Source organism: Calliopsis andreniformis, chromosome 1, assembly GCF_051401765.1.
Source record: "Calliopsis andreniformis isolate RMS-2024a chromosome 1, iyCalAndr_principal, whole genome shotgun sequence".
Lineage (NCBI taxonomy): Eukaryota > Metazoa > Arthropoda > Insecta > Hymenoptera > Andrenidae > Calliopsis > Calliopsis andreniformis.
Window position 1 is genome coordinate 3,828,675 of NC_135062.1, and position 13,232 is coordinate 3,841,906.

Here is a 13,232-nt window from a genome sequence, read left to right on the forward strand (position 1 = left end):
GAAACATTCTGATTAGAATATTATAGTATTACTGTAGTTGTTCCAAAATTATTTTTCAATTATTATAATAATCTCACATTTTTAATGTTATCTTATGTTTCGTAATACTAAACTCTTATTATAAAATCAATTATCACAGCAACAGAAACAGATTCCAGTCAAAAAGAATTAATACACGCCTCTGAAACTGCAAGTGATTCACTGGGTACTGTTAGTCCACAAAGCAAACCTTTACAAGTTTTAAAAGACGCTTTGGATCGAGCTACAAAAATTATACGCTCTGACACGCCGAATTCCGATGAATTATACATATCCCCTACATTCGAATCTTACACCGACTTTGAGATTACGACAAATAGTCAAGCTTCCAAATCTATATTTGAAAACTTGTATAATTTGCAGACAACTGGTAATGAAGAAATTAAAAGTATTGAACGATCAAAAGTGGCAGATGAAACATTTTTCCTCAATAGAAATGAAGTTGAGAGTACATCAAATAGTAACGAAATTCAAAACCATCCTGAAGGTGACATTACCATCAGCATTACCAGCTGTGAATACCCCATGTCTTCATACAGTAATACATTCACCAAAAACTATGTTTGCGAATCTATTGCTGAAGTGGCAAATGAATTCAATAATTCTCAGAACGACATGAAATCAAATGAAAGTGCTGAAACGTTTAGCAACAATAAATCTATCACAGAAGAGAAGGAAATCTTTCTAGAAAAATTACGAAACACTAATAGCGTGACCGACAAGAGTGACATAGAATCTAAAATAGAAATTAAAAAACAGGAAGAGAAACCCATACTACCAAATTTCAATTTAATGTTTCTGAATGATTCTCCAAAAATGAGAAATTGTAATTCGTGTCATCAAAGCGTTCTACCAAGACGACGTTCTTTACCAGCAGCGTTAAGCCAATTAAGAGGAATTAATAATTCAACAATTGGGAAGTTACCTATACGAAGAGGGGTAAGCGTTTCATTTAATATAATATTGATTACTTTTATAAAGAGTATTCTATGTATCCCAACGGAGGTAAGTTTTGAAGAGTACTAAATGACCTTGATCGATCTTGAAAGAACAAAGTGTTATAAATTAATGAATTAGTCTTACAATGAGTTATATCCCCACCTAAATAAGAATAATATGTAGCTCCAGTTAAAAAAACAAAGGTCACCTTGAAATCTTGGAGGCACGTCCACCTAGAGAAGATTGTAACCATCAAAAGATGCACGTGTCGAAATAAAGTAAATTTCACTTGAAACATTTTTTTGAATAACGAATATTTTGAAAGATAATTACGTCCGAAGGTTCAAATAGAGAACTCTATATGTACATTATACGTATTTTGCTTGTTGTGAAAACCTTTAATTGAATTATTTAGTAGAAATATTTAGTGTATAATTTTATCATATAAATATTTATTTTTGGACGAATAATATATTAATAATTTATTGAAAAAATATAAAATTTATTTTGTACACTATAATGTTGTTACAGGACATTCCAGACAACACTGTAGAAGACTTATACATAGATGACGAATTCGGCGATAATTTAAATGTTAACATGATTTTGTTAGATGAAGATTTATCGGTTGACGAGGACTTCTTAACCGATATATCAGAAATATAAAATACTTTTAGTTTATGTTATGCAAATACAACCAATAATTTACTGAATTTTACTTTTGAAACATACACGAAATGTTACACAATTACTTACTTCCAATACAATTGGAATTAATCTATGGAAGGTATTTTACGTTCATGTCCAAAAATATTCATATATTTTGCAATTTTATATATATGAATTAGCGTATGACAATGTATGTTTATTTGTGTAAAATATATGATCAACTGCTGTAAAATGATACTTACAAAATATGAAACACAATAACATTTTTGTGCAAAAAATGTAAATAATAAATAATACCATTTAAATAAACAGTGGAAAGTAATGAAAATATTTTAATATTCATTTTTAGTCAAAATAAATATATATATACATAAATACATTAAATTAAATATCTTAATTAGTAAATACAATAGTTAGTGTCCCAAACGCAATGTATTTGCGATATAAAAAAATACATGGAATTATCAGAAGAAGAAAGTTATTGCACAAAATAAATTCTTATTTCCTGTACCATAATTACTACAATTTATGTGAGGCTTTAAATAGATTTTTAAGTAATTTTCTTCGATTTCTATCAGAAGCTTTCAAAATTTACAGATTAATTAAATTGCTAAACCAAATACAGAAACAATACAATACATTGTCTTGTTTTCCCAACGTACTGTGCAACTGCCATCAGTAGCATTATCCCAAAAACATGAACTTGCAGTGTGTAGCCCAGCTCCATTTTTTTGCATAATAGTACAAGTAACTAAAAAATATTTTACAATGCTGATAAAACATAATCATGAAACATTATTACTAAAATATTAAAAACTCACCTATATATTTATATGGTTTTTGCAATTTTGTCAAATTTCCTAAGCATCCTTCAACAACATTGTTTGTCCACTGATTTACTTTATTATGTTGATAAGCATTCCCACCGATTGACACTTCAATTGCTTCCTTAATAATTTTGCTCACATCATCAACCACAAACTGGGTCTAAAAGAATGAAACATGGGTTACATATAACGTATAATTAAATAATACATACTGAATAAATAAACGACTGCGTAAGATTTCAAATATGAAGTTGACAATTCGGAGGGGTGAACAAATTTTATCCAGTGAAAAGTACTACTAACCTCTTCTTGCATATCTTCCATCATCTTGTCAATTCAATAAGTCACACTGTCAAATGATCTTTATATAAACCCAGAAATATTCAATTCCTTCAATAAAAATGTACTTGATAAATTATTGCTATCAATATTGAATATTATTATTTCTAGTAATCATTAAGAACCATTAAAAGCCAGAAATGACGTTATTCATAGATTCACGTCCCATGCGTCCTACTGATTTCTCATACCTCACGTTTGTTGCATATAAAAAATACCGGTACTACAAAATTATGTGTTTCTCATCTTCGGTCAATACCTAACTATAGTATATATATACAAGGTGATCATTTTATCTGGAAATCCTCGAAACTGCTGCCCCCGTCGGCCAGAAATGGAAATACTAAAGTCTTGTCTCCTTTCTAGATAGATACCTCTTAAACGCTGGTTATAGCCTATTATGGAATATAAACTGTCAATTTTGTAACCTCAAGCAGCGCTGCCAGATTGGGCGATTTATCGCAATTTCGGCGACTTTTGTAACAGAATTGCAACAACCATTTTTAAAAACTCTTTACAACTCGCAAATTGGGCGATATCAAGTCTGTGGATAGCGATTTTGGACAGTACTCATAGTCCGTTCTTAAGCCTAAGATCGTCTTAAGCATTTGTTTAAGCACAACTGAACACAACAAAGCTTAATTTTGCATCTAGATGAGGACTTAAACAAATGCTTAAGGTGATCTTAAAATAAAAAGCGACTACGAATCCCGCCTACTAATTTTAATAAGTTAACACAATTGTCAACCACGCATTGTCTCTCAAGATATAGAACTGTGAATAAAATTTTAGAGCAGTATTTAAAGCTACAAACCTTCTCTGTAAGTGTAAGCAGTGACAAATGCCATACAGCAAAACTATTGAGTGATATGTATCACAATAAAGAATACCAATTAAATTTAATATTCTTAAGACCAATTTTAAAGGAGATTCATAATTTAAATTTATGTTTCCAAAAAGATGATATTGACCACTATAAAACTTTTCAAGAAGTTATTTTTGACGAACAAATTCCAGAAGATTCCATTATGTTCTGAAAGTTAGTAATAACTTTGAAAAATGCAGCAGGCTAACCCTTGTTTGCAAACATTTCGTTATTGGCATTTGTGGCATTACGTTTTCCTTCAAATGCTATGGTAGAAAGAGTTTTTTCATAATGAATATAGTAAAAAGTAAGTTAAAAAACACAATGGCATTGACAACTTTAAACGCATTAATTTTCATTAAGTGTCATTTTAATGTGAATAAAATATGCTGCAAAAATTTTGTACCCACTATGAACATGTTAGGGAAGATTACCTCAGATATGTACGACTCAGGTAAAGCGCAATCAGATGATAACGATGTTCTGATACTAAGCGAATTTTTATAAGAAATTCTCTTAATATTAACATATTTTTTAATTTTGTGTTAATGTTAAAAATAAATATGTAAAACATTTATGGAAATACTTTTTTATTCATGGTGTATGACCATTTGTTGCACTAAATGTGAATAATAATATATAACTCTTTTTTTTCAATCACCGGATTGGTCAATATGATGCCCCCACTTACAGTCTGATTAATTCTATCAAATCCAGTGTTTGCTTTGTTCGCGTTCATGCTCGGGGGTCTATACTGTTTATGCAATTTAGGGATTTTGGGGAATGGGAACGTTCACGCCCGTGGAGCGCTAAAACACGCTGCTCACAGAAATAATTCAGACAATTTATTACTTAGAATTAAATGATTACATTTATTGTAATGTGAAAACACGTCTGATCAGACTGAGTAACTGGATCCAAGTGTGTCAAGAAAAATGGCTTTTTTCAAAATCAATTCAAATACATCTTGTTGATTTCTCAAAAGAACTTAGTTACTAAAAACCAATGAGAATATTACTTAATAAATAATAAATTCCTATTGGTTATCACTGACGTCATCGTTTATCAATCTTTTATCTTACGAGTACATTACATCTCAGCAATGAATCTATTTTCTTAGAGAGAGGGGGGAAAAAGATGAAATTTTGATGTTTAATCAAATGTTGTTAAGCAGATATTGTTTTATTAATTCATTATCTGAAGTATTCTATTTAAAAATCTTCCAAACTAAATTCAAATCTATAAATCTATATTAACTTCACCCTTTACTCCTTTTTCTATTACATTCATGATTCAGTTTAAACTTCGCGCCCCCTGAAGTTTCCTTTACATATTGTTACACAACAATACGCACGATAATGCGTTCAAACTACTTTAGTATTTTAATTAATTAAATAACCAATTTGTTAAGTATGTAGTTAAATAACGTAAGAACACGACTGATTCTGATTCTTATTATTCTATTCTCGGATAATGAAATAAAAGTAACTGATTATTATACAAAAAATAAAATCTTTTTCTAGTAATGACTTGTGTTTTAAAAACATTAGATTTTTAACACATATTAGATATGTCAAGTTTTAGATACATTGCAAAAAGTACTTCATGTTAAATTTCCCGAGCTAAAAACATTGGGCGACTTCAGACAGTTTTGGCTGCGACAATGCTTGACAAAAATTTGGCAACACTGACCTCAAGTATGGTAAAAGGCGCTCTCGAAAACTACGAGTGAGTAATTAAAAGTAATTAAAGGGCAGGAAAGATCAAATAAAGAGTAATTGTTTAAGTCACTGCACAATGTGGTGGAGCAAGTTTTTGAGTTTTCATATGGATGCGAACGCACGATTTGTATTAACTTTACTGGAGATATGCGCATGCGCACTTGGAAGTTACTAGATTTCAGTTTCATATTTTTATTTATAAAATTTGTTGTTTATTAACCTAATTGTTGCTTACTAAAGGTTGAGCAATTAATTCTGAGCAAAGAGCAATTTTTTGGTAGTTTCGGTAGATCGTTTTGTGGACTATTTTAGAAGTTTTTTGACATCGAATGATCGTTGCCAACCCATAAAAATCCCTAGATGCACAAAAAAGTTTTTGGAAATATTTTGAAAACTAAAGGTAAGCAGTTAAAAGTAATTAATGAGCAATTATGGGCAATTAAAGAGCAATTTTTTGACCTATGTTTTATTGAAATTGATTACTAATGTGAGCTAGCTTCACATGGGTGCAAGCTAGAATCCATGAAAAAGTATTACTACTATTACTACTACCACTAATTCTGTATCCTAAACAAATGCGAATGAATCGACTTCTTCTTAATAATTAGTCAGTACACAAAATTTTTAGTTGTAAAATATCTATAAACTATTTATTTAGATTAATTTGAAGTTTTCGCTCTGTATAGGAATGTGATGCAATAATAATTTAATGCACCACTAGCATAGGAATGAGAGGATGAAACACCATATTATTTAATTACGAAGGACAGAAGATTAGATTATCTAATCTGTGATTGTGTAGATTGGATTGATACAACGCCAAGAAACCTGTAAATCTATCACATCAAGCCTCTTCCCCTAAGCATAAAAGTTGAGTCTTGTTACTCCTGTATTTATGGATGGAAGCATACTTTTTGTTTCTAGTTATAGATAGCAGGGGCTGTTACTAATCTAAGTTTCTCCTTTATGCGGGAGACTTAAAAACCTTTTGCGCTATTGTAAATGGACATGACACCATTCTGCTAGATTATTCTCCTGAACTTCGAAAAATTGAGTTATTAAAACAATCTTAGATTCAATATACTCAAGTGTCTTATGGTCCACTATAGCCAATATTCCTTCTTTGGATATCATATTTACCTCCTACCTATCTTTTAATGATCATTTTAATGGTCTTAACGATTAGATTTATTCATCGTTACTTCATACCCTTTGCCATGAGCGGTCCACGCTTCGCACACGACAGCTATTCCTGCAAATACACCTGCTTGTGTAGATTAGATGTGAAGACTGGTCATGTTTCAGACAGGGTTGCGACTTGGCAGGGGCGCGAAGGGGAAGAGAAGGTGACGGTAGCGCGTTGTCGCGTGCTGAACACGCTAGCTCGAGGTCCTACTTCCTACCTGTTACCTATGGCCCGAGGCTCGGACTCCGAGCTTTGGCTCTTGCTAACTCTTGTATCTGCATCCGCTCTTTTTCTCTGTACGGGCGGCAATACGGTACCGATTTCACCCCAGCCACTCATTGTCAGTTGATAAGTGTGAGAAAAGAGTAGGGACGGAAGGAGATAACAAATCGAGGGTGGGTAAATGGTTGAAATAGAAAGATAAATAGGATTTTCCTTTCTATACATCAGGTTTTATGTATTTGTGTTATAAATAATCGGAATCATATCGTATTTAGTATCATTTTAATCGAGATAATACAAGGAATCGATTGAAATTATCTGCGTCAAAATCTGTTAGCATATAAAGAACTTGACTTTTTTCACTTTTTAATTTCTATTCCTACCCTTGTCGTCCTGGTCTATCCTTGTTTCCATTGTTTGATTACTTTGTAGTATTCAACAAACATGTAGTGGGAATAGCGGTGGTTGTCGATCGCTATACTCAAAACGAGCTTCTGTCGAGCAATTTTGACAATGTTAACATAATAAAATTAGAAAACACTTAAATATTTAATTATTTAAAGAAAAGTTTATATCAATTAAACAATAAAACATTGGTTCATTTACCAGCCGCAGAATTAATCTAAAAAAAAATTATATTCATGTTCAATTGCACAAACGCGTAATTACTTCAAAATGACATTAAGCTAACATTTATGATCGCAATAATCATATTATCACTGCCATATGAATCACAGATTCAACCGTCTAGATAAAGGTGCAGAATTTTTTAATCGGCAACAGATAGCTTGATACTCCTGTGCGTTACGAGAACGTAATAGGTCAGGAAGATGGAATTAGAGAATCCACATTACGCTTGAGGAGGAAAGCCATTCAGAGGCGAGCTGTTTGAGCCGCTCGCCCAGGGTTGTGAAGTCGGCAGTTAAAATTTGCGTCTCCAATCCTAATTCCGACTCCCCTTTTTCTTTGACCTCCGATTCTGCCCCTAAATTTTGTATTTATAACAGATTTTTAACATAATCAGTATATGTATGCATGGATGTAACTGACTGATATTAAAAGGCTAAAACTATTATTATCATAATTAAGACAAATAATATAAAACATTTTAATTCGTTCATTTTTTATATATTAAATTGCAGCTTCTAATTATGCATGCGTAAAGAAAATTATTCATTCTTTTTTAAGACATTTCTGATTTTACGTCAATATATTTTTTCGTCTCCAACTCTGATTCGAGTGATCAGAAACTGCTTCCACAACTCTACGCCTGCCTCAGACACGTTTTCTCCTCTCATCATGACTTTTTTTCTCAAGTAGATGCGGTAACCTACTATTCGTGTCTTACGAGAAGTCCTCTGGAAATAATTAGGGGCAATGCTTTCCATGTTTTTTCCTGCGACACGAATAGTTTTCACACCCGCACACAGAGACAGATGCAAATTGAAAAAAGTTAACGGGTGCCACAGCTCGAAGGGGTCCAGGTTTCGGGTCATGCGTAGGAGCAGGTAGGAAATAGAAGCAACGTCGAGCTAGCGTGTTCAGCACGGGACGACACGCTACCGTCACCTTCTCATCCCCTTCACACACCTGCCAAGTCACGAGTCATGACTCACGACCCTGTCAAAAAGGTGGCTAGCCCCCTCGCTCTTCAATATCCACACACAAGCAGGTGTATCTGTATGAACAGCCGTCACAGATGAAACGTGAACTGCTCATGGCAAAGAGTAGGAAGAAACGATGAATAAATCCAAATAACTAAAAAATTGAATTGCCTATTCTCTGACAGTGATCATTAAAAGATAAATAGGAAGTAAATATGATATCCAAAGGAGGAATATTGGCAATAGTGGATCATAAGACACTTGAATACAGGGTGCGGCATAAATTTTTCAGCCCCTTTGGATGGTCTGACAGAAAAGTGTTTCCTACCAAAGTTAATCAGTATTTAACCGACAAAAAATTGCATGACACCATTTATCCTAATTTAAAAGATTAATCCATAGAAGAATGGTACCATGTTTATTTACGATAGTGCAAAAGATTTTTAAATCATTCGCATAAACGAGAAACTTGCTATTAGTAACAATCTTACAGGTATCATTAAAAAAGATTGAGCAGCAAAGGTCTAACATGTAATCCTTGAGGCACTCGAACTAGCTAAAATTTGTCTAACATGCTTATTATTCAATTTTATTATTTGGAAGCATAAGATATATTATAAAGCATAAGATCTCACGAAAAGGGTCCACTAAAGCTGATAGCAGACAGTTTAGATAGTAATATGGAATAAGAAACAGGATCCTTTCTGAAACTAGTCTATTAACTTGATGTCTTATTTCAATGGTACATATAATGGATAGATTGGAATTTATTAAATTGGTTACAGTAGAGCAGCCAGTCTCAGAATTGTCCTCTTCAGTTTATACGTTTTTTAATAGAAATAATCATTTTTCAGAAACGATGTATTCTAATATCCTTGACGTAAGGTTTTACGTACTTATCGATCTGTAACTAGAAACCAAAAGTCTGTTTCCACCCTGAAATACGAGAGTAATAAGACTCAATTTCTATGCTTCAGGAAAGATACGTGGAGTAGAAGATTTGTTGTAAATAAGCCAAAATATACGAAAGATAATAAATTTACAAGTTTCTTGATGTAACAGGTTAGGTAACTAACTATCCTTCATAGTTAAGGAATATGTTTCATTTAAGGACTAAGTTTCATCATCTAATTCTTAAGGTAGTGGATCATTAAATTATTATTTCATCATATTGCCAGGTCAAATGACATTTCGGACGCACCGGCAGGGAGGTTATCTGTAGTAGAAGGTTATAGAACAGAGAAGTTTCTCTTCGCACAAGTTTCTGAAAATTTGTGCCATGCTTGTGCGAAATATGTTCTAACAAATTGCAACCAGAATTCTCATTTAAAATATTATCATTTCATTGTTTTAACTACTTTCAGTTTGTAATTAACTAGTTGATAAATTTCTCTTCTGTAATGAAACAGAAATTTCAAATATTGAAAGAAAAATTACGATAAAAATGTATGGTTATTACAACAAATTTAATAATACAAGTATTACTATCAGTATAAATTGTGTGGTACACCTTGCACTGCCCAAGATGTTAAAAAAATCATTTGTATTTCAAGACATAATAAAATAATTTCACAGGATGGATAAATCTGACAGATCCTTGCAATAATTGTGATACTTCAAATACAAACATAATAAAGAAAGTCAATATAACTGCTTTCAAACAAATTCTTATTGCAAAATTACTTTTGTTCGATCACAATAGTAGTGGAACAATAAAAGTGGAAAATTTCTACGTCAAAGCAATAACCTACTACTAAAATACAAATGGGAGATTACTGTTATAACTTTAAGGCAGCGATTTTCCATCATGGTAAAAGTATTGCCGATGGTCATTACATGAGTATGGTAAGGGGTAAAGCACAACGTGGGTATCTGTTGATGATTTACGAGTAGAAAAGCAAGCTTGACCACGAAATGCTAAAAATGCATACATATTTTTCTTCGAAAGGTGTTAATTCTGGTTGTTATTATTAAACTGCGGATGATAAGGCGCGATAAATATGCAAAAAGCAAGTTGAACACAGCATTTTAGTTGTGCATAGTTGTGTTATCTTACATTACGTTACATAGTGTCGCCTTTGAACATTGCTGGAAAGCACCTTTATGTACTTGCAGCTCATTTCGATTTCACACCTTTTTGTAACACAGTACCGACTTTTTCATGTACTTGACGCAATTTTTTTTACTTTTTTGAAGTTTTTTATTAGGTTACCTACTACAGCTCTTATGGTAACACTAACTCAAACGTTGGTGGCGATGTCACAATACGCAGTCCGTATCTATAAAGTGTATATGGTCTAAGGTCTATGGTCGTCTAAAGTAAAGCTCGGGATCTGTTATTTAAAATTCATGCGCACAAATCAAAATGCTGTAGCGTACACAGAGATGCGCACGCATACACACCATACAACGGTTTATATAAAATTTTGTAGAAAAATGCAACAAAACGCTAGTGCTAATGGTAACAAGATATAGAAATTTATCTCTATCAGGATTTTTTTATACAAATATCCTATCCTGATTAATTTGATTCTTACCAGATTACATGTTAGATTAAGTATTTTAGGTTACACACCACACACGCACGCGCACACATACACACACATACTATAGCCGGCACAGTCCTCATACCTCCCTGAAGCTCTCTTGGTTGTACGTGTTATTATGTAGCTTTACACGTGCAAAAGATATTTTTTCCAACGTGCTTTGATGTATATATACAGTGTAAGAACTGGATACTTTTTCGTCATGTATACAATTTCTATTAAATAATTATTTGAAGTGGACAAATTTCAGTACAATGTTGATGTGAGTTCTTTTTTATAAAGAAAAGAATATCGATTCAAACAGACTGACAAATTTACGTTAAGAAGAGGAATTACGGTGAAAGCGCTACATACAACTTTTACAGCAAAAATGTTACGACAATGCTGCACCTACAATGTTCCAAAACAAATTTCAGAATGTATAACCTCTCGTAAATTATATGATACTATACGGACATTCTATAACGATAATAGAGCTATCACCGTTCTATCCGAGGACTTACATAAGCGAAAAATGATTGGTACGTCAAAAACAGAGAGGCCTAGGAAACTAATGCTTCCCTCATCACCCAGTTTTACTAAGCTAGTCCTTTCAACTACACGCGCACCTGAAGCGCATCATTTCTTTACATTCCATTGGAAAAAGTGGTGGGAACATAAAAAAAAGAATTTAAGAAACTTGTTGCAAGCGAACTATTACAAAACACATTTGCCATTAGGCCCAGACTTAGCAGCTGCTTACTTTGTTATACAGTTTGGTGGTAGAGTCAAATTCAAAAATCATGACGAATGGATAGAAGCGTTTAAAAAGAAAGGTATCCCTCAACTACCAACATATAATGATCCAAAATATATTTTGGAAGCAATAGATTTGAAAGGATATTCTATAGAATTTGATAATCTTGGTAACATATCAAACCTTTATCATTTGAAATGGCTTAGCCTTAAAGGCTGTAAAACAATTGATGATTGGGCTATAGATAAATTGTCTTCAAGCTATCCAGCATTGGAATATTTCGATATATCGGAATGTATAAATGTAACAGAAAGAGGATTAGAAGCATTGTACAGAATGCCAAATTTGAAAAAATTGATCGTAACAAACTATTATAAATCTGTAGCACTTGAACTGACTTGCTTTATGTTGGAAGACATCAATCCATTTTTAGAATGTGAAATTTTAGAACCAGAAACAAAGCTTCTACCAAGAGAATGATTTGTATAAAATATAAAAACAATAGTGCTAATTTTAAAGTATTTTATTGTATAATTGTAATAATAAATGTAAATTATTGTACATTATAAAAATATAGTATTTACATATTGCATCTTTTTTTAGTAACTAACTGTTCTTTGACAGTTTATTTTTTTCCCTGCATCTTTTTACATAATGTAACTCTGCTTTATTTGTAATTCCATAAGCTTTTATATTTTCATAGTCATCTATTAATTTCACGTTTTCAAAGCACAGGTAATATTTTTTCCATACATGTTTCCAACTGACTTTTCTTTTCACTTTTTCTCTCTTTAAAGATATATTAGTATGACGCTTTATAGCTTTTTTAAGATCTAAAACTGTTGTGTTATGAGGAGGCACCTAAATTTCAAAATTACATTATTATATTATTCCTTGTTAATATAAAATTTTTACTGTTTTTACTGAAAATATAAACAAATTTTTTTCACATACAAAACGATAAAATAATATAAAAGTTGTATCAAAAGAATGATAAAAAATACATTACCACGATTCCAAGTTTAGGTAAATTTTCACGGTTTAAATACACAGTTATCGCTTGTCCCTGCGCAACAGCAGCTTGTGCTTTAAGCTCTTCAATTGTAACGTCCGTTGGTAGGCCGGATAAAAGCGGGTCACTTTCAATTATATTATCAATTGCTTTTCTTGTTAATTTTACTAATTCCTCATGACCAAGTTCTGCGCTTTTATTTATCATTTCTTCTCGTTTGAATAAACTCGTACCTTCATCTTCTTTAAAAGTTTCTGATTTGGTATCTTTAATAGTATGCATTTTAACAATAATTTCCGTTATTGTTAAAAAAATTTAAGAAAAGCAAAAGATATCAAATAAACATAATATTATTGATATCATACATCTCGTAACACGATAAATACTTTTATACATGCATGACTACTCATAGCTAAACATGTAATCGCCGATGAAAAGCATTCGACCATCTTTTCCTCAGAATCAACGCATGCGCGTAAGGTGTTTATTAGTGCATTGAGGGCGCGGTTGTCAGCGATCAATCTCGG

General features: G+C 32.2%; 4 protein-coding genes across 9 annotated transcripts in view; 2 read left to right on the forward strand and 2 right to left on the reverse strand.

Annotated features, from left to right (window-relative positions):
* Positions 1-1,947, forward strand: part of LOC143181472 (uncharacterized) — a 44,498-nt gene extending 42,551 nt beyond the window's left edge. The window contains exons 11-13 of one of the 2 annotated variants that reach the window (XR_013002280.1): positions 140-978; positions 1,162-1,256; positions 1,510-1,636. Coding sequence is in view for 1 of the 2 variants with exons in the window: in XM_076381867.1 (XP_076237982.1) it covers positions 140-978; positions 1,510-1,644 (974 nt within the window). In the remaining variant the exon portion in view is untranslated. Of the gene's footprint in view, positions 1-139; positions 979-1,161; positions 1,257-1,509 lie in introns of both variants that reach the window. The other variant, XM_076381867.1, reaches the window with a different exon arrangement.
* Positions 1,948-2,124: 177 nt separating this feature from the next.
* On the reverse strand, positions 2,125-10,603 carry Dlc90f (dynein light chain 90F). Of its 5 annotated transcripts, XM_076381949.1 has the most exons (5): positions 10,468-10,603; positions 3,073-3,208; positions 2,778-2,864; positions 2,469-2,634; positions 2,125-2,398 (listed from the first exon to the last, which is right to left on the reverse strand). In XM_076381949.1, exons 3-5 carry the CDS (start codon positions 2,799-2,801, stop codon positions 2,250-2,252), a joined length of 339 nt encoding a protein of 112 aa, XP_076238064.1. In that variant the 5' UTR covers positions 2,802-2,864; positions 3,073-3,208; positions 10,468-10,603; the 3' UTR covers positions 2,125-2,249. The 5 variants fall into 5 exon arrangements, with proteins under 5 accessions (XP_076238064.1, XP_076238077.1, XP_076238073.1 ...); XM_076381962.1 differs by lacking the exon at positions 3,073-3,208; XM_076381958.1 differs by lacking the exon at positions 10,468-10,603 and having other exon boundaries at positions 3,073-3,541.
* Positions 10,604-10,740: 137 nt separating this feature from the next.
* Positions 10,741-12,278, forward strand: LOC143181489 (distal membrane arm assembly component 2). The gene is made up of 2 exons (XM_076381906.1): positions 10,741-11,135; positions 11,208-12,278. The coding sequence occupies exon 2, from the start codon at positions 11,328-11,330 to the stop codon at positions 12,171-12,173; it is 846 nt and encodes a 281-aa protein (XP_076238021.1). The 5' UTR covers positions 10,741-11,135; positions 11,208-11,327; the 3' UTR covers positions 12,174-12,278.
* LOC143181490 (U11/U12 small nuclear ribonucleoprotein 25 kDa protein) lies at positions 12,202-13,136 on the reverse strand. Its single transcript, XM_076381921.1, has 2 exons — positions 12,703-13,136; positions 12,202-12,554 (listed from the first exon to the last, which is right to left on the reverse strand). Exons 1-2 carry the CDS (start codon positions 12,985-12,987, stop codon positions 12,300-12,302), a joined length of 540 nt encoding a protein of 179 aa, XP_076238036.1. The 5' UTR covers positions 12,988-13,136; the 3' UTR covers positions 12,202-12,299.
* Positions 13,137-13,232: the final 96 nt, after the last annotated feature.